The sequence below is a fragment of the Drosophila takahashii genome, chromosome 3L (assembly GCF_030179915.1).
Source record: "Drosophila takahashii strain IR98-3 E-12201 chromosome 3L, DtakHiC1v2, whole genome shotgun sequence".
Lineage (NCBI taxonomy): Eukaryota > Metazoa > Arthropoda > Insecta > Diptera > Drosophilidae > Drosophila > Drosophila takahashii.
Genome location: NC_091680.1, coordinates 14,855,451 through 14,876,212, shown reverse-complemented (window position 1 = coordinate 14,876,212; position 20,762 = coordinate 14,855,451). Strand labels below are relative to the sequence as shown.

Sequence of the window (20,762 nt, the reverse complement as noted above, 5' to 3'; positions counted from 1 at the left end):
GGGAGTTTAAATATTTGTTTAAGTAAAACTCCATTTCAAAATTCAGCTATCGAGATTTATGTAAATTGAAAATTATATATATGAATAAATATGTATGTATAACATTACCATCAATAAAACTGTAGTTTTCTATGTAGGTTGGGGTAATAGTATCAAAAATCTAAAAAGCAACAAGGGCAACGATAAAAATCCCGAAAATATTTTTATTATCACTTCCCAAATTTTTACAATATCTAGAATGTAAAATAAAAAATTTCATTTAAATGATTATATTTATTGATTCGGCAAAATTACAAAAATTCACAGATTGACTTGAAGAGTTTTTAAAAGGATAAAAGCATACAAATGACGATATGTATGAGTATGGCTTCATTAGATTGGCACATAGAGGTTTGGCTTATAGTACTAAGAAATATACGACTGTCATCTTTGTTAATGGGTCAATTATCTTTGATAACCCACGACTTTTTCATGGCCTGTCGATTTTGTTCGTTTACAATTTGTTCGTTCGCTGTCCTTTGATAAGCATTTTGGTCGGCAACTTTCGATTTTCCCTGGCAGTTATTCGTATTTTTTGGTCAAATTAAATCATAGGTCCTTAAATCGTTCCGCGGATCTTCATTAGTTGAGGGGGCAGTAGCCCTGCCAAATATCACCAAAGACCATGTTGGGCGTAATCCTGATCATCTTTTGGTTGACCTCCACCTTGCTGATGCAGCCCTTGAAGGACTTCTTGGTCTTCATGCCCGGCGCCTTCTGGAAGGCCACATGACCGCCCAGGAACAACGGACGGTTGGTCTTTGTGATGACCGATCCCTCGTTGCCCACGCCCGGATTGGAGCTTATAAAGTCCACGGCTATGTTGATCACAAACTTGGATTTGATGGCCTGAACGTTGCGTGTCTTGCCATCGCAGAAGCTTTCGTTGTTGGGCAGCTTATAGTTGGTGGTTACAATATTCTTCACATCGGTCTTCACGGTGAAGAACAACGTGTTGTCCACCAGCTCGAGGATGGCATAGGAATTCTTGCCATGCACCGAGAAGAGCAGACCGTTGGGATCCCTCGGGCGGAAATCAAAGCTGATCTTCATCTCGGTGCCCACATCGAAGTGATCGAAGATCTTAACATACGCCTTCTGGTTGTTGAAGAACACTCCGCGTTCCACCTGTTCGGAGCACGGAACCACTCCGAACTCCTCCGGTGGCGTCTCCAAATCGAAGGCATCGAACTTAATGTTCTTGAGGCAACCGTTAAAGAACGGCACTTCGGTGTCAAATGCGGTTAACCTCTTAACCTCCGACTCCAGGTACTTGGTAATGCCACCCACATAGATGGGCAACTGGACATCGAACATCGGTGGACTTCTCTCCGCGTTCAGTTCCTCCGAACCCGTCTGCTCCAGCTTGTCGATCAGCAGGCTGACCTTTCGTTGAGTTCGCACCACCTCCACGGTGTGCCAACTGCCGTCGTTCAGTTCCTTCTCGCTGGTGATCTTTGCCCGGAGCACTGCACCCACATGCATCTCGTATGTCACCCGACCATCCAGCAGATAGACGGCTATGAAGTCATCGGGCTGCTTGCTGCTCGGGGCAAAGATGAGCAGACCATTGGGTCGCTCCGTGCGGAAGGAGATGCCAATGTCGTGGTGGCGTCGCAGCTTCACCGGCAGCGAGTTTATCTCCAGACGCTGCTCCCGCAGACCGTAGAATCGGTAGCCTGCCTCGGCGAAGCCTACATCGAAGTTGGGCTTCTCCGGCAGCTTGCAGCGCTCATCGCTGGGTAGATTTAGCTTGGCCGGTGGCCGAGTGGTTAGAGTCTTTTGCGGCGCTCTGTTCTCCTGTTCCTTGTCCGCATCGAAGTTTAAGGGTGACTGGGTTGTGCTAGTCGTTGTCGTTGTTGGAGGTGTTGTTGTGGTGGTGGTGGTGGTTTGCGTGGTTGTGGTTGTGGTAGGTCTCGTCGGTGCCTCTGTGGTTTCAATAACTGGTGGCAGTGGCAGTGTATCGGGATTTGGCCACGGAGCCTCAACTTCATTGTCCCCACTGGGATAGTAGCTGGGCACCAGACTTGGTTCGTAGGCTGAAAGCAAAAGGAGTTAATATACTAGACATCAAGGGATAACCGAGTCAACCCACCTAGTACATGCGGAGGACAGCCGTTGATATTGCCGTTCTTCTTCTCAGCACTGTTGGCAAAGTTAATGACCTCGTGATTCACGGTCACATCGATGATGCAGCCGACAAAGTAAGCCAAGCTAGCCAACGCGTTTCTGGGCGTTCGATAGTTGTCCGGAAGGCCGGCGAAGAAGATGTCACCGCCCTCCAATATCAGCGGTTCCGGAGATCCAAGTCTAAGGGTTTACAAAAATATTGATTAAAAAAGAGAAAATATTATCAGATTATAGAAGGTATCAACGGATTAGAGTCTTTTAATAGCAATATGCCTTCCCTGAACCCACCTCTTTTGCTCCACATCGTCGACCGAGAGACGCAGTTCATTCTGGGTGTGCTGAACCGTGACCACATGATTCTCGCCATCGTTCAGCACACGATCGTCGATCACCAACTGACTGCCCATGCTGTTGAGCTTCAGCAAGCCATCTTGCAGGCTCAGACCAATAGTCGAACTCTGGTCGTGATTGGTGGCATAGAAGAGGACGCCGTTCGGTTGACTGGTCTTGAAGTGCAGCACCACATGCAGATCGTTGTCCGAGGAAATGTTGTTCATCTTGAGGAAGCCGTACTCGTGCGGCGCATAGGAGACCACAGTGGAGAATTTCGCCGAGCAGCCCTCCTCCACTCCGCCGCCAGTTACGTATTCCGTGAGGTCCACAACTCCCTGATTGATCACCACATTGTCGATGCAGCCATCAAAGTTGGGCTGCAAACTGATCGAGCTGTTCAGACGTCTCGGATGGCCACCAAAGTACAATCTCCTCAGCTTGGGCAACTCCAGGTCGGCCTCCAGTGGAGCATTTGTCATCGAAATCACGATGTCGTCCACCTTGAGAAGACCATTTCGATTCTCCCGCTCCGCCTGCACCTTGTGCCACTGGTTGTCATTGTAGCGATCCTGGCTGCCCGATTGAACACCTCCACCGGGGCCCAAGCTGATGTTGAAGAAGATCGCTCCGTTGATCATCTCGATGCTCATGTAGTGCTTATCCCTGCCGTAGAAGAAGAGCAGTCCGTTGGACGTGTCCTTGTCCGCCTTGAAGTTGAACTGGATGCTGGAGCGGGTCTTGAAGTTCGAGGTGGCGTTCAGCTGGACATATCCGTTGCCCTTGAATCGCAGACCGGTGACCGGCTTCTTCTTCTCGAGCAGCTTGTCCCGCTCCTGGGCGCCTTCGTCGTTGTCGTCGCCATTGACAAAGTTCCACAGACCGACGCTTTCGTCGCCGATCTTCAGATCTTCAATGTCGCCGTTGAACGAGCTAGTGGTCAGGTCAGAGGGTACATTAAATTCCGATATACTCGGATAACCGCCCACAAATAGGCGACTATTCTTGTCCACATGCAGGATATTCTGCGATCCCTCGAGATAACCAGACTTGCTGTGCTCCACCACCTCACCGTTGGGCAATTCCTCCCTGATCGTGAGCTTGGCCTTCGGTCCCATGCGATCCACCACAGCCTGATACCACTGGCCATCGGCCACATACTTTTCGCTGGTGATGCGCTCCGGACCATTGCCCAAATCGATGGTGAGTATGGGATAGCCATTGACGATCTCAACGGCCACAAAGTCATTGTTCTTCTGGGCTGTCTTGTTGTCGTTGCCCAGATAGAGGAGGAATCCGTTGGGATCGGTTGTGCGGAAGTAGGTCGATAGATTGGTTCGGGTGGCCAGCAGCTTGGTCTTCTCCGGCGTCTTCAGTTCGAGGATCGTGCTTGGCTTGAACTTGACGCCCACCTTGATGCTGTTGGCCAGCTGGCGAGCGGCCTCCACCTGGGCCTTCAGACTCTCCACATCCTGACCCAACTGCAGGGCCTGGGTTCCGACTCTCTGCTGCTGCTCCTCGATATCTTCCGCCAGTTCGTTCAGTTTCGAGACGGATCCCTCGACATCGTCCAACTGTTTGTTGGCCTGCGAGATGTCCTTGTTGGTCAAATCCAGATCCCGATTGATGCCCTTCGCCTTCTCCAGCTCCTTTGGTGTCTGCTTACTAACTGGTTCGAGTATTTCCAGGACATTTTTCAGGATCTCCAGGGCGTCACTGGCATTGGCATTCGAGTTCTTCCACATATCCCTCTGGGATTCAGCTGGCAGTTGACCGATCAGTATGTTAATGTCCTTCAGTTGCTGTTCGGTGGCATTGTTCGCGGCGGAGATCTTCTGGACCTTGCCAGCCGATCCGTTTAGACGTGGCTCCAGGTCGTCCTGGACCTTCTGCAGGGATTGGCGGGCGCGCTGGAGAAGATCAGTGGATCCATTATCGGCTACATTGGCTCTGTCCTCAATGCCGTCCGTCATTTCAGTGGCCTTGCCAGCCGCATCGACGGCATCCTGTCCGAATTTCTGGGCCGAGTCCACGGCCTCCACGATTCCCGAGTAGGCGCTGGCCGCCTTGATGGCCGGCTCTGCACTGGCGGTCATATCCGCGTACTGGTCAGCCAGATCCTTTGCCTTGACAGCCAAATGGGCCGCCTTCTGTTCTGCCTGATCGGTAAGAGCAGCTGCCTCCTTGTGCTGATCCTCCCGCAAAGGCAGTTCGTCGTCGACGTTCTTGTTCACAGAAGTGAGATCGGTTAGGGCATCCCTTAGGCTATCCAATTTCTGGTTGATTTGGCTGAGTGTAAGATCCCCGTTGATCAGGTAATCGCCCGCCTCCTTGATGTTCTTCTCCGCCTGCTGCTTTTGCTCCGACACGGTGTCGAACTTGGAGTTGTCAAAGGTCTTCTGGTTGGCCACATTCCTGCGCTCCACATCGGCTGACTTGGCCTGGGATTCCTCGCTCCAGTTGAACAGATCCTCCAGATGATCACTGAATTCCCCAATGTCGTTCTTGAGGGCATTCAGGCTCTTGTTCTGCTCCTTGATGGGCAGCACTAGGGTGTTCACCTCCTCATACAGCTTACGAGCCTTTTCCAGGACCTGTTCATTGGGCGTCAGCTCAATACTGGTTGCGTTGATTTGTCCCAAAATGTGTTGAGCCTGCTCGAGAGCGGCATCAATCTTGGTGCTCGCTGCCGCCTCCAGATTCTTGGAAAGAGCCTCCACCGCGGCAATAGCCTCCCTGGCCTGGTCGGCACTCTTGATCGCCTCGTCATTGGCGACCGTGATGTTAGCCAACGTGGTGCTCGATCGCTGACGGATATCCAAAGCGTTGGCCAGCGTCTGGTTCACCTGCTTGGCGTAGGACTTGGCATCTGCCTCCAGTTCGCTGACGGCCTGCTTGGATGGACTCAGGTCCACGCTGTTCGGGTCGAGTAGCTTAACCTTGGGCTCCAGTTCGTCGGCCAGCTGGTCGTAGAAGTTCAGTTTCTGACTGGTGAAGAAGGCCAATGTAACACTGTTGAAATCAGCCAGAACACCATCGATCTGATAGCGCATTCGATCGGTGACATCCAAGAGGGCGTGGTGACAGTTGTTGCACTCCTGGCAGCCCTCGTCCTTGACCAGCACCCAGCGATTCGGGCAGGCGTCGCATCTGAATGAAAGTAGAGGGTAGAGTGTTAGATAGCAGTATCTTTAGATCCTACATCTCAAGCATGTGTTGATGCACGGGAATGAAAAACAAAAGAGAACGCTACAGTCGGGTTGGTGTCCCGACTATCTAATACCCGTCACTCAGCTAAAAGGAGTGCGAGGAAGATGGATATATACAATTTTGATTGCGCAAAACTTTTTAATGAAAGTTCCGATTTGAAAAATGTCTTCTACATTTCGATAGGTAAAAATATACACAACAAAATTGCATTGCCATTTTAAAATCGTTAGTGGGCGATTGTGGGCGTTAGAGGGGGCGTGGCGCTTGGCTGAAATAAACTTGCGCTGCGTAGGAAGCCCAAGAATATGTGTGGGAAATCTCCACCTTCTAGCTTTTGTAGTTTCCGAGATCTCATCGTTCATACAGACGGACAGACAGACAGACGGACATGGCTAGATCGACTCGGCTAGTGACCCTGATCAAGAATATATATACTTTATGGGGTTGGAAACGCTTCCTTCTAGCTGTTACATACTTTTGCACGAATACAATAAACCTTAAACCCACGGGTATAATGAAAGGAAATGTGGTATTCAAAAAGTACCACGTAATAGTTACCTATCTCCAATGACTCCCGGCAGGCACTGGCACTTGCCCGTGTTGGTATTACAGCCGAATCCTCGCGAGTATCCCTGGTTGCAGTTGCACGGAGTGCATCCATCCTTCTCGTAGTTCCAGTGATCCACGGCACAGCGGTCGCACTGACGTCCCGTCACTCCGGACTTGCAGGCACAGTGCCCAGTGTGCGGATCGCACTGCGTCGAATTGGAAGCGGCACCGCATTCGCAGGCCCGGCAACCGACTCCCGACTCGAATCCATAGTGATCCGGCTTGCAGCGATCGCAGCGTTCGCCGATGACGTTCTCGTTACAGGTGCAAACACCCACGAAAGGATCACATTCCTGGGTGCCCAGATCATCGCAGTCGCAGCTCTGGCAGTTCTTCAGCTTGATGGCGTCGCCATAGAAGCCAGGAGCACACAGATTACAGGCGGCTCCGAAGGTGTTGTTCAAGCAGCGCAGACATTCACCCGTTCGCGTGTCGCACGAACCCTGATCCTCTGGATTGATGTTTCCAGAGCAGTCGCATGGCCGGCACACCTCTCCCATATTCTCTGGCTGTCCGTAGAATCCATTGGCGCAGGATTCGCAACGGGGTCCCGTGTAGCCTGGCTTGCACTCGCAGTGGATTTCGTTACCACTCTCGGAGATCTCACAGCTGGTGGCGAAATTGTTCGAGTCGAAGGGCAGCGGGCAGGCACAGATCATGCAATCGCCAGGCGATCCGTTTGTGGCGTTGCCATAGTAACCCGACACACACTGCTCACAGTGATCACCCTGAGTTCCGTGCAGACAGTTCGTGCAGATGCCGGTGGCACAGTCGCAGGTCTCCGAGTGGCCATTGCACTCGCAGGGAATGCAGTAACCACCGTAGGGTCCGGTGGGATCGCGGTAGTAGCCCGGGGCGCAGTCCTCGCACGAGTGTCCCGAGTAACCGGGCGGGCAGGAGCAATGCTCCACGGCCAGTTTTTGGTACTCGCCATTGCCATCGGCGTCCTCATCGGCCAGCGTTAGGTAAACATCGGCCAAATGGGTCACCAAGGTCTGTTCCCAGTAGTTGGCCCTGATAAAGATCGACTTGAGATCCCGCAGAACCATCATGAAATCAGCTCGGGAAACCGGTTTACCCGAAACAGTTTGGAAATTCGACTCCACAATCTGAATGCGGTTGGTGAACGGTTCATTCCTGTTGGGCTGCTCGTAGCTTTGGTGGACGAGGACATTGTGTTCACTGAACAGAATGACATCCGGAGACACAATATACTTGCCATCAAAGCCAGAGGTGAAATGAAGCGTATAGGCCAAGTCACCGCCGTAAGCTGAAATATGATTGTTCTGGTTGAGCAGATAGTCCAGAACTCCAAAGTATGCGGGACGTTCATCGTTGACCTCTCGCAACGTAAAGTCAGCCTTCAGCGTGGTCTCATTCAGCAGAATCTCCTCCGCCGGAACTGGCCACATTTCGAACTTGATGCTCTCGTCCCGGAACTCCGGTGTACTAATGGACACGTGCCTCAACAGACTGACATTGTAAACCCTGAGGAAGGCACTGTCACATCGCGAGGTCTTGCCAAAGCAGAAACAAGTGGTGCAGCCCTCTGGATTCGAGTCCTGCAGGTTGTACGTTCCATCGACACACTGGTCACAATCCCTGCCCACCGCATTCTTTTTGCAGAAGCAGGTGCCATCGACCTTGTCGCACACCTCCAGTTCGGTTCCCGGTCTGTGGCAACTGCACTCATCGCAGTGCGGGAAGTTCGAGTATCCATGGGTGCACACATCGCAGGCCCTGCCCTCGATATTGTCGCGGCACTCGCAGGTTCCGTTAAACAGATCGCACTGGGTATTTCCGTTGGCGATGCCCATTGGATTGCAGCCACACTCCTCGCAGCCAATAACCTGGTGGATAATAAAAAAATAATATTAAACAAAAAATTTAAAAACTTGACTATTGCACTAATTATAAGTTATTAACTTGTAGCGTTAGAAAAACATTATAAAAAAAAAATTAAAAAAAAAAAAAAATGGTTCATTCTAATTATTAATTAGTAAGGGCTTCGTTAGCTGACTCACCTGGTGGAACCCATAAGTGTTGGGGGCGCACTTCTCGCACAAATCCCCAATGACATTCGGAGGGCACATGCACTCTCCAGTGGTGGGTTCACACATGGCGCTACTGGGACACTCGCAGGGCTTGCAGTCGGGGAATCCGTAGTACCTACTCTTGCAGGCTCCGCACGTGCGCTCAATCACATTCGGCTTGCACTGGCATTGACCTCCAAACGGATGACACTCGAAGCTCGTGGATCCAGAGTAGTCGCAATTGCAGGGCAGAGCTCCGCTGTTGTAGTCCGCGGTCAGGGAGAAAACTGACTTCTTGCAGAAGTCACTGGCATTGTGAGTGATGTGGAAGTGGTCGTGGCCGCAGTTCTGAATGAACTCCTTGGTCTGGTCAAAGGTCTCTTCAACCAGGAGGTCATCATTGTACTGCTTCAAAGGAACCACCACCAGATAGTCCAACCAAATGCTCTGGGGTCGATCGGTCTGAAATATTAGTGAGCTTTACAATTCGTTCTAACTTTAAAAAAATTCCTAAGTCTTACCGTTATTGTAAACTTGAACTCATCCTCAATCTCGAACGAACCCTCTCCGGGTGGACGGATCACTCCCCGGCAGCCGGAACTAGAGGGGCAGTGCTGAATGTCAAACTTGCCATCATACTGATTCTTGCCAGCCGTCAATGTATAGTAAACCTGGTACTTAGGATGGTTCGGCTGGTAGTACTTCACAAGGATCACAAAGAGGTTGGGCTTAGCGGCATCAACCTTTGATCTGAAAATAATAATATTGATTAATAAAACCACATATATTTCATAAGAGAAGCCGACTCACTCAATCACTATTGTTCCCTCATTCGGACTGGCCAAATGGACCAGCTTAACCCGTTCATCGAACGAGGCATATGGAGGCTTGTCTATGGCAATACGATCCTCGTGATCAGTTTCGAACTCAATCTTCTTGGAATCGGGAACTGAACGGAACTTCGGAGTGGCGCACTGCTGATTGTGGATCACACAGACGGGACTCGGGTTGATGTAATCAATGGACCATTCCTCGACGGGAATAGCGGTCACTGAAATAATCGGGAATCGAGATTCATCTTCAAAGTCGGCCTGAAAAAGATGTGAATGTTGTAATTATTAGGTTCCTTAGTTGAATTGATTATTACTCACATAGATGGTGACTGGCTGCAGATCCTCCTTGCTGATATAAAACTCCCTCTCTATACCATCATCGTTTACCGACGTCCGGCAGATGGTGGAGTATAGGCATGGATACAACAGCACGGATGTCTCCGAATCTGGATTGTTCTTCAGCTTCAAGTTAATGTAGAAACTGTTGGGGAAGTTCCTATCGCTGATATAATCAATCACGAAGATATATCGTCCACTGCGGGGCACATCCACGATGTAGTTAAGCTCCTTTTGCAACTCGCTCAACACGGGAATATCGCCCACATGGCTGACAATCTGAAGATGTTCTGGATCGCTGTACACCTCGACGGGATTTGTAGGCTTGTTGTTCTCTCCGATTACAAATGGAGTTCCTGCCGGTTCGAAGACATTAATGGAGGCGTATTTGTAATGGCGGCACAGCTCCATGTTGCCCAGTTCACAGGGATTGGAGATGTGGCGGGTCAGAATTCCAGCTTCGTAGTAAGCAGCGGGCAGGAGAACAAAGTAATCGAGCATCACATTCTTGTTGGCCTTGGTGGTGAAGACATAACGACCCGGATCCATTACAATGGCGGAGGGCTTTACTCCCAGAGGCCCCGCAACGGTCACGAACTGGGGCTCCAAAGTGGGCTGCAGCAATACCTTTACGCTGTTAAGTGAGTAATTAGATTAGTTTTTATTTTACTTAAACAGAAAGTGAGAAAATACTTACTGCTGGTCCACCTCCAGAGGATTATCTGAAGTAACCGAGATGGTGGCGGTTACATTTTCGGCATTGGGATTCACATAGCGCAATACAATGCGGTAGAGCGAGGACTTGAAGACGTTTATCTCGTTGCGCACTTCGTTCTGAATGGCATTGAAGACCACATAGCCCTTGCTGCTGAAACCGGGGAATGCCTGCTCATCGTAATCGTATCGCACCTGAGTGCCCGACGGCAGAGTTCCGTCCTCGTACTCGTATTGGAACTGATGAAGCGTCGGGAAGAAGTGGGTGGTCAAGGGTTGGGTACACGCCAGCCCCGTAATCCTCGGATGGCACTTGCACTGACCGCTGACCTTGTCGCAGACACTCTGCCACGAACCGCCCACATCGCAGCTGCAGTCCTTGCAGCCAAACAACGAGGCACTGTCCAGGTCGAAGGTTCCATCGCGACACTCCTGGCAGCGCCTGCCCTGCGTATGCGGCTTGCAGGGACACTGGCCGGACTTGGAGGTACAGGTGTCCAGGGCGGAAATAGTGCCGTCCGTCCAACAATCACAGGTCTCACATCCGTCAGCATTGCTGGAGTTGAGGTTCCAGTACTGAGGCTTGCACTCATTGCAGATCCTGCCAGTCACTCGCTCCTTACACTTGCACAGCTCGCCCACGGGCACCGAACCGCAGCCGGCGAACTTGCTGATCACTCCCGCCGGATCGCAGTTGCAACCCTCACAGCTAGGGAAGTTGTAGAAGCCCTCCTTGCACGACTCGCACTGCTGTCCGTCAAAGTTGGCCTGACAAAAGCACTGTCCGTCCGAGTTACACGACACTCCCTGGGATCCGTGAGAGTCACAGTTGCAGGCTGCACATAGGTAGATTAATTACATTGAATTAAGAATAACAAGAGAAAACGCTATAATCGAGTCCTCGATTATCACGGGTATCTGATACTCAGCTAAAAAAATGCGAGAGAGATGTACAACTTTGATCGCGCATAACTTTTTAACGAACGGTCCGATTTGAAACATTTCTTCTACATTTCGATAGGTTTTGATAAACACAATAAAACTGCATTTTCTCTTTTCCGAAATAATGAAAGGGGTGGGCACCAGACACCTTTTAAAATCTTTTACGGCGATTGTGGGCGTGGCCCTCGACTGAAACAAACTTGCACTGCGTAGGAATCCGAAGAATATGTGTGGGTAAGCCCAACTTTCTAGATTTTGTAGTTTCCGAGATCTCAGCGTTCATCCGGACGGACAGACAAACAGACGGACAGACAGACGGACAGACAGACGGACCGACAGACGGACAGACATGACTAGATCGACATGGCTAGTGACCCTGATCAAGAATATATTTACTTTATGGGGCCGGAAATTCTTCCTTCTCCCTGTTACATACTTTTGCACGAATACAACATACCCTTCTACTCTAACTGGTATAAAAATGGAGGTAAAGTTCTTATTTTATTTTCGTAGGAGACTCACGTAGACATTCCGGATAATTGTAGTAGCCGGCAGTACAGAGCGTGCACTGCTTTCCGGCAAAGTTGTTGAGGCAGTTGCATTTGCCGGTGTTGTCGCAGGTGATCGCCGAGCTGCCCGTGGTGGAGCAGTTGCAGGGCTTGCAGTCCGGATAGTTGTAGTATCCCGGCAGGCACTGGTCGCATCTGGAGCCACCGAATCCTTCGCGGCAGATGCACTGGCCCGTCTGCTTGCTGCAGATTTCCGACTCCGTACCCTCGTTGTCGCAGTCGCAGTCTATGAGGTGGAAAACAATAACTTTCCGATATTTAAATACAATATTTGGAGGCCTTACATGCGCAGGTGGGGTAGTTGTAGTAGCCATGCTTGCAGCGCTCGCACTTGTCGCCTCCGAAACTGGTCAAACACTTGCACTCGCCGGTGGTCACGTTGCAATCGTTGCCCATCGAGCCGATCTTGTTGCACTCGCAGGCCTTGCATTCGGGGAATCCGTAGTATCCCTCGGCGCACTCCTTACAGTAGTCGCCCGCAAAGTTGATCTTGCACGGACACTTCTGACCGCTCTCCGCCTCGCAGTGATAGCCATTGGTTCCGTTCAGGTTGCACTCGCACTCCCGACAGTTGGGGTAACCGTAGTAGCCGTAGGCACAGGAGTCGCAGGCCGGCGGCTGGAAGGCGGCACGGCACTCACAATTTCCGGTCTCCTCCTCGCAGTGTCCGGTGGAGTAGAAGTAGTCACACTGGCAGGCTAAATTGGGGGGAAAACGATGGTAAATACATGCAAAAACCTAATTAAAGCTACTACTTACGACTGCAGACATCGGTCTCGTTCCAGTATTTGCCCTTGGGTCGATAGTACTTGGGCTTGCACTTGTTGCAGTTAATGCCCACAGTGTTGTGCTGACAATTCTGGCAAACACCACCGCCATCGTAGTGTCCGTGAATGTCCAGGGAGAGGCCTTTGCGGTTCACCTCCTCATCGTACTTGCACTCGTTGCTGTGACCATGACAGTTGCATGCTAGGGAAGAAAATTTAATATTGTCCGCTCAAGAGAGTTTGTCCGCCCAAGGGAATACTCACGTTCGCAGTTGAAGGGTCGGGCATTGGTGTTCTGGCGCCACTTTTTCTGCTCGAATCCTGGGCAGCACTCGTTGCACTGGATGCCGCATGTGTGATGCTGGCAGCGGCAGGCGAGGATGCGCACCGGACTCTTCGGGTCCTTGACGTCACAGGTGTCGGCATGTCCGTTGCACATGCACCTTCCTCCGATCGAGATGTCCTTGATCGAGTAGAAGTAGCGACGCGTCACCGTGGGATCCTGTCGAGCCACGGACATCAGATGTCCCAAAAGATTCTTTGTGCGAAGCAGACGTATCCTGATATTGGTGGCACGTGTCCATTCCTGCAGAACCGTTGAGTTGAAGTAGTTGGTAGAGCTGGGACGTCCGTTCAGCAGCACAACGGGAATCTCTCCGCCCTCCAGCGGCACAATCTTTGAGTATTCGGTGGTACAGATGACGTCGTCGTCGCGGGTAATCGGTTTGTAGGTGTCCTTGCCGAAATACGTTTCACAATCGGCGGGAGTATCGGAGAAGTGCTGCCAAGGGGTCCAGGTTGAGCCATAATCAGTGGACTTCTCCAACGTCCAGAGACCCGGACGAGGGGAGTTGCCCATGCGAATGAACAAGTAGGCCACATGGAATTCCTAAGTGAGGTTAAAAAAAGAACTACAATTTAATATGATTTCTCATTATAAAGATTGTGATGACATTTAAGTAAACCTTTATGGTAAGCTGATATATATAGGTAAAACATTTTCCAGTTTACAAGTCTTTAACTATTGTACGGTGTACTTTTGATCTTCGAAGAAGTATGCACTATCTTAAATAACTAAGGGCCGTTTTCTCGTCCGTTTGTTAAATTTAAAGTGGGGTTAAAGCCTTGAAATCGCATGGGAAGTCAGAGTTTTAACCCTACTTTAAATTAATCAGGCGGACGAGAAAACGGCCCTAAGAATTTTTTCCACATAATTGGAAGCCCCGTCTGGTCTCGAAATTCATTTTGCACAAGCAAATTCATTGAAATTTATTAGTCGAGTGTACACACTACTTATATACAAACTACACCATCACACTGGCAAATGCGAGACGACAACATGAGATCACTGTGCGGGAATTAACTCCAAATGTTCTGCAGTGGACTCGGCCAGTGTTTGTTCGTTTATTTATATTTTCTTGGTTTATGTTTGCTTTTTAATTTGGCTTCAATTGAAAACGAGCCCAGAGATATGGAGATACGTAGATACATGCGTTCCTATCTTATAGTGAGCTCACACATGTTATGTACTCTGATTTGTTTACATTTCGGTGTTTTCTTTAGTTTTACCCATGTGGAAGTTCATGATATTTTTGCATAAACAAAATTTTCTATTCAGCTCTTCGTAAATTATTCAGTAAATATGTATCATACATATGTACTTGAGTTGCAAAGTTTTACAATGTTCAGCAGCCTAAATATAAACCAGAATCTCATATTCAGTTGCATTCTGCGAATTAAGAAAAGTGCAACTAAAGAATTAAAGCCCCCATGGAATGTATATGAGATCATGCTTAGTTGTTGAAATCTTAGCGCAATTGTTCTCGAAATTAACTTTTGGACCTCGTGTGGATTATTCCGTTTCCGTTGCAAGCGAGATAAGAATGTAGGCGAGTCGACCCCCAACTTTTTATAGAACCGTTTCAGACTCGCTGATGATAAGGCTGTAGTTTCTTGCGACTTGGGCTGATTATCAGGCTGCTCCCAATTCGTTTATGTCGCATGCTGGTGCCTTAAGAAATATTACGCCATTATCGCTAAAAAAAATACGAAACAAATCAGAATGAACAGCTCGAAAGAGTCAATGCTCCGTGTCGGTTTCTAAGCAGCTTGTAAGCCGAGACTTCCCATTCAAGACTGTGTGTATGTATACATATCTCTGTATATTATATGTAGGAGCGCTGACATACTGATAACCCACAACTCCAAAGGGGAAGAGGCCAACAACAAATGACCGAGCTCAGCAACATTTTTTTGTTCGTTTCGTCCAGTTTTTGCTGTGTCGACGACGTCGTTGAAATGAAAACCCATTAAAATTGTTTTCAAATTTTACGATCCCATCGCTCGGACCCGAAAACGAGTTGCATCCATCCACACCGTCTCCCTCCTATGCTTTTCTCAGTCACACGGATACCTTTGGTATCTTTTGTGTTCTCTGCTCTGCTGCTTACCTGTTCGAAATCGATGGTCAAATTGACTTCATTGAATTTCATGCCCCTGGACAGCGGAGGACTCTGCCACCAGGCCTGGGTGCCATCGATCGCGTTCTCGGCCGGATGATTCTTCTCCGGGATCGAGGGATCGCAGTAGTCGCAGACCTACAAAAAACCAGAGAACACATGTTAGAAAAAATAAATGGAAAGATCCAAATCGAGTCAAGAGTATTTTTAGAGTCCAATTCGAATGTTCAACACATGTGGGGGAAGTCAAAATGCAGTGCGCACTTGAAAAAATTATGTCTCGAAAACCGAAAGATATATCAAATTTAATAATACTTAAACTCAGATAAAGAAATATTTTTATTTCTCTTATAAGGACTTTACTTGCCAAGTAATATTAGGTTTTGGAATAAATTTAATTATAATAAATTAAGACTTTACTTTAAATTACACATTTTTACTGATATATCTTTAAATTAAATTATTTTAGACAAGAAAATACTATTTCCAATTATTTTGTAATATCATTTTGGTTTTCTCAGTGTGAAATCAAAGATCATCTGACGTTGTGTGTATACTGGAATGATTTTTGGGCGTTGCTGGATGTCGATTATAATTACCTGTCCCTGGATAACCGAGTACTCCACGTGATCGTCCTCCGTGTTGGCTCCTACTAATTTACAATAGAGCTCTGGTCCGTCCGTATCCTGGCCACAAGTGGCCGTGGCTTGAATCTTCCTGCCCGTAGCGAGATTGAAATATGGCGGCGTTAGCTCTGCCTGGCAATAGGAGATCGCCAGGATCAGGAGCAGGACCCCAATGGAGGCCATTCTGAGCCCCATCGCGCCGAGAGTTCAAGCACCCGCGCTGCGATAACGACTGTCCTTCCACGGACCACTTCCGGTTCTATCTCTTTCTTTCCCGGTTCACTCTTATGTACTTCACTTTCTTATCTGCAAGTCACTTTCTTCACTATTCTTTTCGTATTCCTTTGAGGGAGCTCATCCAACCGCACTGGATGGCTCTTCGCGAGCAACTGATGAAACTGCAGCGAGAAGTTTTCCTCGAGACCCCAAAAATGTGAATTTTCGTAGTCGCGCGATCGGCTCTTCTCGGCTGCCGCCTTCGGTTGCTCTCGACTTCGGCATTTTAAATAGCTGGCAGAACGACAATCTTTCCGACTTTGTTTTGCTATCAACATATGTTTACATCCCCTACTCCAGTTTTTTGTTTGTTTGTATAATTCTTTGCCGGCCGGGTCGAAAGATTAGAACTGAAAAACTGTCTGTTGTTAAAGATTACTGTATTTCATTCTTTATTATGTCAGCATCTACTGGCATTCTAGGTCAAAAAACTGACATTGATTTTTTGAATGATTTTCAACGACTATAGTAGATCGCTTGGCCGCTAAGGTCTCCTCAACCAAGAGGTCATAACTGTACTGCTTGAGAGGAACCACCACAAGAAGTCCAACCAAATGCTCTGGGGTCGATCGGTCTGAAATATTAGTGAGTTCACAAGTACAATTCTTCTAACTTTTAAAAAATTCTTAAGTTCTACCGTTATCGTAAACTTCAACTCATCATCAATCTCGAACGAACCCTCTCCGGGTGGACGGATCACTCCCCGGCAGCCGGAACTCGAGGGGCAGTGCTGAATGTCGAACTTGCCATCATACTGATTCTTGCCAGCCGTCAATGTGTAGTACACCTGGTACTTGGGATGGTTCGGTTGGTAGTACTTCACAAGGATAACAAAGAGGTTGGGCCTAGCGGCATCAACCTTTGATCTGGAAATATATATCGATTAATATAACGAAGAAGAAAAGTCAACTCACTCAATCACTATGGATCCTTCATTTGTACTGGCTAATAATTTATGATAGGGCTGAAATATCTCGCCAATTGATCAATCTGGCAGTAGGAAGTCGCCAGGAATATTACAAAAAATGAGCCAATGGAGGTCATTCCGAACGGTGTAGTGCCCATATCTTTTCGTATTTCTGGGAGGGACCTCATCCAACCGCACTCGATGGCTCTTAGCGAGCAACTGATGGAACTGCAGCGAGAAGTTTTCTCGAGACCCCAAAAGTTTCATTTTCGTGGTCGCACGATCGGCTCTTCCCGGCTGCCGACTTCGGTTGCTCTCGTCTTCGGACTTTTATATAGCTGGGAGAACGATAATCTTTCCGTTTTTGTTTTGCTCTTGACATATGTTTACCTCCTCTTCTCCAGCTCTTTGTTGTTTGTCTCATTCGCCGGCCGGCTTGAAACGCGGAATCGGAATCAAACAAAACAAAAAACCGGTTCGATCGGGGAACGTTGTGGATTGGATCAACGAGTCTAATAAATTAAAGTATACTCTAACTTATTTTTTTGTATGGCAACTTTGGAATTACTAAATCTTATATTTCTTTGAATTAAATATTTAACATCATGGAACTATCTTGTTTACAATCAACAATTTGTTAAAATCATTGCATACTTTCTGGCGACCGACATTGAGGGCCGAATTATCGTCCACATGTTAAACTAAAAGTAGGTTTAAGCTGGTTAAATTTAACATCTACAGTTTTATACATTTTCTAGGTATAAAGTCAACTTTTAGATTAACATGTGGACGAGAAAACGGGCCTAGGACGACTTAAACTGTCGTTTTCAACAATGACAATAAATAATTGAGAAACCACGAACAATTGAATTACTTACATTATAATCGTCTTTCGCTGGCTTAGTTGTTCCTCCCGGCCTTTTTGATTTTAATAAAATAAGTTATGTTCATCCATTCGTGCTTCTTGTAATGAGCATTTAAAAACAAACTTATTTAAATGATTTTCCATTAACGCTAAGCTGAAGCCACTTTCCGTTGAACCAGAAGTATTACAATTTATTGAAATAGTTGTTATTTAATGGAAGTACGCCACTAAATCGAAGGTGAGAAACAGCTTAGATCGCTTCCAACCGAATCCGCTGAGGCCTGACCAAAAGAAATAAAAACTAAAGTATCGGGCAAAGCACAACACGCCATAAATTGCAACTCGCAACTTAGTTCAGCCCACGATCGCCGAAAACTTGAAGTTTATTGCTATACCGATTAACAGAGCCAAATGCAGAAACTAGCTACCAGCAGCAACTATTGAAAATCACGATCACAGCTAAATATTGTGCAAAATTCATGACCAAAGCGTCGACTGCGCTGCTTGCGTCGACTTGAACTGCAGTAACTTTTCGATGGGGCTATTTTGATTTCTCGATTTTTGGGCTAACTGTATTTGTTGTACCGAAACTCGTTTTTGCCACCGAGCTTGCAATGACATAAGTAATTGCATTGATAAAGACTGCGGCGAGTGTCAGAGCGGCCGGTTCTTTATTTTTGGCCTCAATTGCCTGCGCCTGCGCAGCAGCTTCTCATGGCTGCATGTAAACGAGTTCTGATGACGTAATTCGCATCGCTCGGTTCTGCGCCTTTTGCCTTATGCCTTATGCAATGCACGCAAATGAACATTGCCGAAAAAATTAATGAAAATATGCGCTTGTAAAAAAATGAGGAAAAAATCTGCAGATTGCAACATCGACAAGAAGTTCTCGATTAAGCTTTACACAGCAGCTGCACAGTGGTCACAAACTACGAAATTCAGATAGATACATTTATAGCTAGCTTTAAAAAAGACATATTTAAAATAAAAGTTTAATTAAAAATGCCATTGCAAAATTCACGATTTTACAAAAAATTTAAAAAATCCTGTTATGTGAATACCATTATAACTCAAAAATATAGCGATTACGTTGTAAACAAAAAATGCTTCCACAGAAGAAAAAATGGTAAAAGATAATTAACAAAAAAGTATCATGGCTAATTGACACCAACGCGCTAAAAATATAATGTAAATAAATATTTCTTAAAAAGAGAATAAACAGCATTGCAGCACCAGCAAAAAGTTCTTGACGCACAGTGGAGAGTAAATCATTATGAAATGGGAAAATTAGAGTTAAAAGCTATGACTTGCACAGTGGGTCAAACTCCGTTGAATATCTTTAGGTAGTCGCGGGCTTTGTGTTCGCTTGGCAAATATTTCAATTTGCCTTGATGTGCTAATTAGCCCATTAAAACCTCACCGCCTCTAGGTGGCACGACCTTTGGCGAACCAATTTGCTCCACTGTGCCATCGCTGCCGACGTCGTCGTCAACGCCGCAGCAGCAGCTGCCGCTCACCAAATGTTTTCACTTATTCGCGATTGCATGCGCGGCTTGACGTTCAATTTGGTTCTAAGTCTCGTCGCGTGTGCATGGACGCAGTTCTTTAAGTTCTCGACTTTATCGCCATGGTGCTGCTGCGAGTGATCAAGTATCTAGTGGGTTAGTGAGTGTGATTTGGCCAGGTGTTGGGCCCGTTATTTCATCACTATCCTCTCCTTTGAAGGCTGCGTGGTGCGCGTCTGCAACGAGTTGTCCCAGAACATGAGTTCGCTCAACAAAATGTTCAAATACCATTTGCTGGAGGTCAGCTAGAGATCCCAGGAACAGGAGACACATGGACTCTGCACAAAAATGTATATATAGATTTTTTTTCCGCCCCTGTCGAGCAAGTTTGTTGCTCAAGTCTTTTGTTATGTGATCCAATAAAACGTATTCCACCCACACAAACACTGCGTTTATAACGGGCTCTGTTGTAGAATGGCAACTCTAACCTTGAGGGGTTTGCGCAACCCTACACAAAAAAAAGTTTCAAGTCACTGCTAATGCTCAAATTTCACATTTTAAGTATACAAAAAAATTAATTCAAATTAATGTCACTAATTTATTAGTTAGTACATTTTTTGTATTATTTAAGAGCCAATTAGGGACCTTTATTTTTAGTGTAGTCAAAAGAAATCCACGGGCAAGCAGCATTCAATTTCAAGTTGATTTCGGGGGCTAATCACTCGTTTGGAACCAAGCCGTTGTTCTAAAGAATTACACGCTAGATTCAAAAATGCTGAGCTTTGGAGTTTCCCCACCAAAAAAGAAATCCCGGCCAGCGCGCTGAAAGTATCACCGGCAAGGTCTCGTTATGACTGATTGTCCAAACACGCCAATATTTACAATTAAAGCCGGCTAAACAATGCCCAAAACAAGTTTGCACAGAAAAAGAAAATAAATATATATAAATAAAACAAAGTGAAAAAAGGCACATAATTAGCATTTGTCAATTCGCGCCTCTCGTGTCGTCACACATAAGCGTCTTAAGAAGGGGCAAAAAAGAAAAAACGAATTTCTCGAATTAAGTAGCGAAAAAATCCCCGACATCATTAGAGGGCTTGGTCGATAGAGACGTCATTCCTTTTACGCTCAACACCTCTGTTCATTCATTAATATGATTAATTTCAGTTCTGGCCGGACAATACCTTTAGCGTATTGACACAAAGTTGGGTCAAGTCCAATGTCCACCACTAGATGGCAGACGTCACTAGTGGAAGTTGGCTTTGGTAGCGGTTTGGTAACAGATGCGTGATTTTATGACGTCTTAATTGGCGTTAACATTTTCCTATAAATATCTCTCTTAACTTTATACCCATATTCACACCTTTTTCATTCGCTAAGAGACGTGTCTGGCGAAAGAGATAAAAACGTGATAGAGGTAGACAGAAAATATGAATTTATAACATAATCGTTCGGACGTAAATCTTGTTCGAATTTGAGAAACTAAGACCTGTTTTAGTTCTTATTAAAACGTTTTGATAAAAAGTCGTGTCCCAATTAAGTCTGTGTAAGAGAGAGTTTGTAAAATAAGTGGTAAATACGCAAATACAAGCTGTAAATTAAATGTTGTGCA

General features: G+C 46.9%; 2 protein-coding genes across 2 annotated transcripts; one reads left to right on the top strand and one right to left on the bottom strand.

The window, feature by feature from the left end:
• Positions 1 to 253: 253 nt before the first annotated feature.
• Positions 254 to 16,015, bottom strand: LanA (laminin subunit alpha). Its single transcript, XM_017155088.3, has 15 exons — positions 15,571 to 16,015; positions 14,963 to 15,109; positions 12,777 to 13,401; positions 12,505 to 12,714; positions 12,030 to 12,443; positions 11,699 to 11,971; positions 10,218 to 11,070; positions 9,503 to 10,154; positions 9,162 to 9,442; positions 8,873 to 9,101; positions 8,343 to 8,813; positions 6,268 to 8,168; positions 2,458 to 5,649; positions 2,135 to 2,349; positions 254 to 2,078 (listed from the first exon to the last, which is right to left on the bottom strand). The coding sequence occupies exons 1-15, from the start codon at positions 15,790 to 15,792 to the stop codon at positions 622 to 624; spliced, it is 11,142 nt and encodes a 3,713-aa protein (XP_017010577.2). The 5' UTR covers positions 15,793 to 16,015; the 3' UTR covers positions 254 to 621.
• Positions 16,016 to 19,219: 3,204 nt separating this feature from the next.
• Positions 19,220 to 19,577, top strand: LOC108066522 (uncharacterized). The gene is made up of 2 exons (XM_017155056.2): positions 19,220 to 19,306; positions 19,371 to 19,577. Exons 1-2 carry the CDS (start codon positions 19,273 to 19,275, stop codon positions 19,457 to 19,459), a joined length of 123 nt encoding a protein of 40 aa, XP_017010545.1. The 5' UTR covers positions 19,220 to 19,272; the 3' UTR covers positions 19,460 to 19,577.
• The last annotated feature ends 1,185 nt before the right edge of the window (positions 19,578 to 20,762 follow it).